This window comes from Triticum dicoccoides, chromosome 5A (genome assembly GCF_002162155.2).
Source record: "Triticum dicoccoides isolate Atlit2015 ecotype Zavitan chromosome 5A, WEW_v2.0, whole genome shotgun sequence".
NCBI classification, from domain to species: domain Eukaryota; kingdom Viridiplantae; phylum Streptophyta; class Magnoliopsida; order Poales; family Poaceae; genus Triticum; species Triticum dicoccoides.
Genome location: NC_041388.1, coordinates 84,693,059 through 84,695,719, shown reverse-complemented (window position 1 = coordinate 84,695,719; position 2,661 = coordinate 84,693,059). Strand labels below are relative to the sequence as shown.

The 2,661-nt window shown below is 51.9% G+C and overlaps 1 protein-coding gene across 1 annotated transcript; it reads right to left on the bottom strand.

Annotated features, from left to right (window-relative positions):
• Positions 1-417: 417 nt before the first annotated feature.
• On the bottom strand, positions 418-2,661 carry LOC119299530 (cytochrome P450 81Q32-like). Its single transcript, XM_037576734.1, has 2 exons — positions 1,706-2,661; positions 418-1,086 (listed from the first exon to the last, which is right to left on the bottom strand). Exons 1-2 carry the CDS (start codon positions 2,642-2,644, stop codon positions 451-453), a joined length of 1,575 nt encoding a protein of 524 aa, XP_037432631.1. The 5' UTR covers positions 2,645-2,661; the 3' UTR covers positions 418-450.

Below are 2,661 nucleotides of genomic sequence, written 5' to 3'. Positions count from 1 at the left end.
TCATATCTGATAAGCATTTCCATCTGTACCAGGTAATATGTTATCCTTCATATTTTCCCTCATTGTACTTAAAATGATATGTTTGTGTGTTCACATGTTCTTCATCTACTAGCACTTATCTTTTTTCCTAAGTTATTTCTAGTAGTAGTTTATCTTCAAGTAGAACTGCGTCTGCTTACTGCTTTTTCACAGTGTTGTGTTCAGATATTTGTGGTTTTCGAAGAAATTTAAATCTTCTATACAGCCCCCCTCCAGTCCACATGCTTTGATCCTACAATTGCTTTTGAGCTTAGATATACATAATTTATGTTTGGTGGCCTTGAACAATGTTAGGTTTTCTTAGGAAATGGTCATACTAATTTAATATGCGCGTAGACAAGGTGTGGGATGTAAATTTATTTTCTTCTTTGATTGGCCTTGCAAGGGTACAATGCTGGAATGACCGGATTTCTAAATCCTCTTGAGAATTTCATTCATTTCTTCGCAGGGTTGGCACATTGCCACTAGTGGTACAACCATGGGCATGGTGAACCCTGACCCCTCGCTCATGTCCACCTCGTCTTTCCCCATCCGCTCCCACCTGAAGCACTGCACCATCACCCCAAGTGCTACCCCCATTGTCCTCCATGCTAGCCCCTCACCGGGGCACTTCCGCCGGCCCATACCGAATGGCATCATCCTGACCACCTGTTTGTCACCGTCCTCATCAATGCCAACCTCAAACCTCTCAGGAATGAACCTGTTCGGCTCATCCCACATGGTAGGATCCCGCTGCATGGAGTACACATCAACCAATACCATTGTTCCGCGGGCTATGATGTATTGCCTGCCAGCAACGACGCAGTCAGAGGAGGCTTGATGCGGGGCAAGGTGCGGGGCGATAGGGTACATCCGAAGGGTCTCGGTGATGATGCAACGAAGGTATGGGAGGCATGCGAGATCGTGCTCCTCGAGCAGCCGGGATGTGCCCACAACGGCGTCGATCTCCTCCTTCGCCTTTGCAAGAACGAGTGGATTGTTAAGTAGAAGAGCCATTGCCCACTCGATCGTGCTAGATGACGTGTCCGTCCCGGCTTGAAGCAAGCTCTGCACAATCATATGTTGAAAAGGGATTTGTCAATATGACAATTTTATGAAATTATGAACGTACCGATCGAACAGACAATCAAGGCAAGTGTGAGTGACTGTGTCACAAATCACAATATGCGGGTATATGACTCTTATCGTGATGTATTAACTTCATTCTCAGAAAGTTTGTGGCTGGTTAACATTGTTATATTCGCGATTTCGAGATGAAAATATCTTGAAAATTTCTTCAAAACCAGCCTAACATCAATGCATTCGAGTAAACTAGTGAAACGGTGGCTTGGCTTTGTAAAATCTTTGTTAAAAACTGAGCTACCTGGCTACGTGTATCTCACTACCAGTACATTTTATTAATGGAAATTGAATTATTGTCACTACCAAATGGCCAGTGTAGTACACATCAGACTGTGTTGTCATAAACTAATTGCGTGGCTAGTAGTGTAAACATGTGCAGCACAAAGTTGAAAGTACACTAATTGAGGCTTGAGAAAAAAATTAAGCTTGTAGTGGTAGATCACATCACCACAGCTCAGAAACACTGAGTTATTGACACTAATAATTAGCCAATGCATGCATACTGACACTTGCTGTTATTTCGTCTGTGCAAACGCTCACTCACCAGGCAAGTCGTCCGGATGACCACGTCGGCGTACGATTCCGGCGACCCCTCCTGCTGCCGGAGCAGGTCCCCAATCACCGTTCTCTGTGCCGGTGTCGACGTCGTGTCCTCGGTGACAGCACCGACGACACCGTGACGGTGGTGGAGACGTCTGTATTCGTCGATGAGACCCTGGCCGAACTCGTGCCGCTCCTTGGCCAGGCCAGCGAGCCTCCTCCTCGTCCTTCCAAAGTCCAGCAGCCGTAGCAGTGGCAAGAAGTCGTGCTGGTTCGCCGCACCGGCGGCCGCGAACCCCGCCTCGGTCATCGCCTTGAACCGGAGGACCTCGTCCTCCTCCATGCGCCTTCCCGCGACCATGTCCATGATCACGTTGACAACAAACTCGAACGCCGTGAACTTCACGCTGACCGCCGTGGCGCCACGGGTGGCACGCCAGAGCTTCCGCGCCATGGCGCGGGCCTCGGCTTCGCGCGCGGAGGTCGTCAGCGAAAGGCGGTGCGCGGAGAGCGCATGCACGGTAGCGATACGGCGGAGATGGCGCCAGACCGGACCGTAGCTCGCGCTGGCGATGCTGGGGCACTCATCGCCGGTGAGCAGCCGCCGCGACGCAAGCCCCGGGCGATCTGCGAGCGCGACGTCGTGGACGGTGAAGCACTCCTCCGCAATGGCCGGGGAGGAGACGAGGAGGACCGGCCTTGTGCCGAACCGGAGAAGGAGGAGACCGGCGCCGTCCCGGCCGCCGCCGTAGCGCACGGCGAGCGCGGCGAGGGAGCGGTGCAGCGGCTTCTTGAGGAGATGGAGGTGGCCGAGGACGGGAAGCGCTGGTGGGCTCGGGATGCTGCCATTGCTAGAGTTCTTGCCACGGGAGGAGAGCAAGTACAGGAGGAGGAGAAGAGAAGCTAAGAGCAAGGCATGGGAGAACGAGACCTCCATGACCATGAGTAAGGTGCATCAAG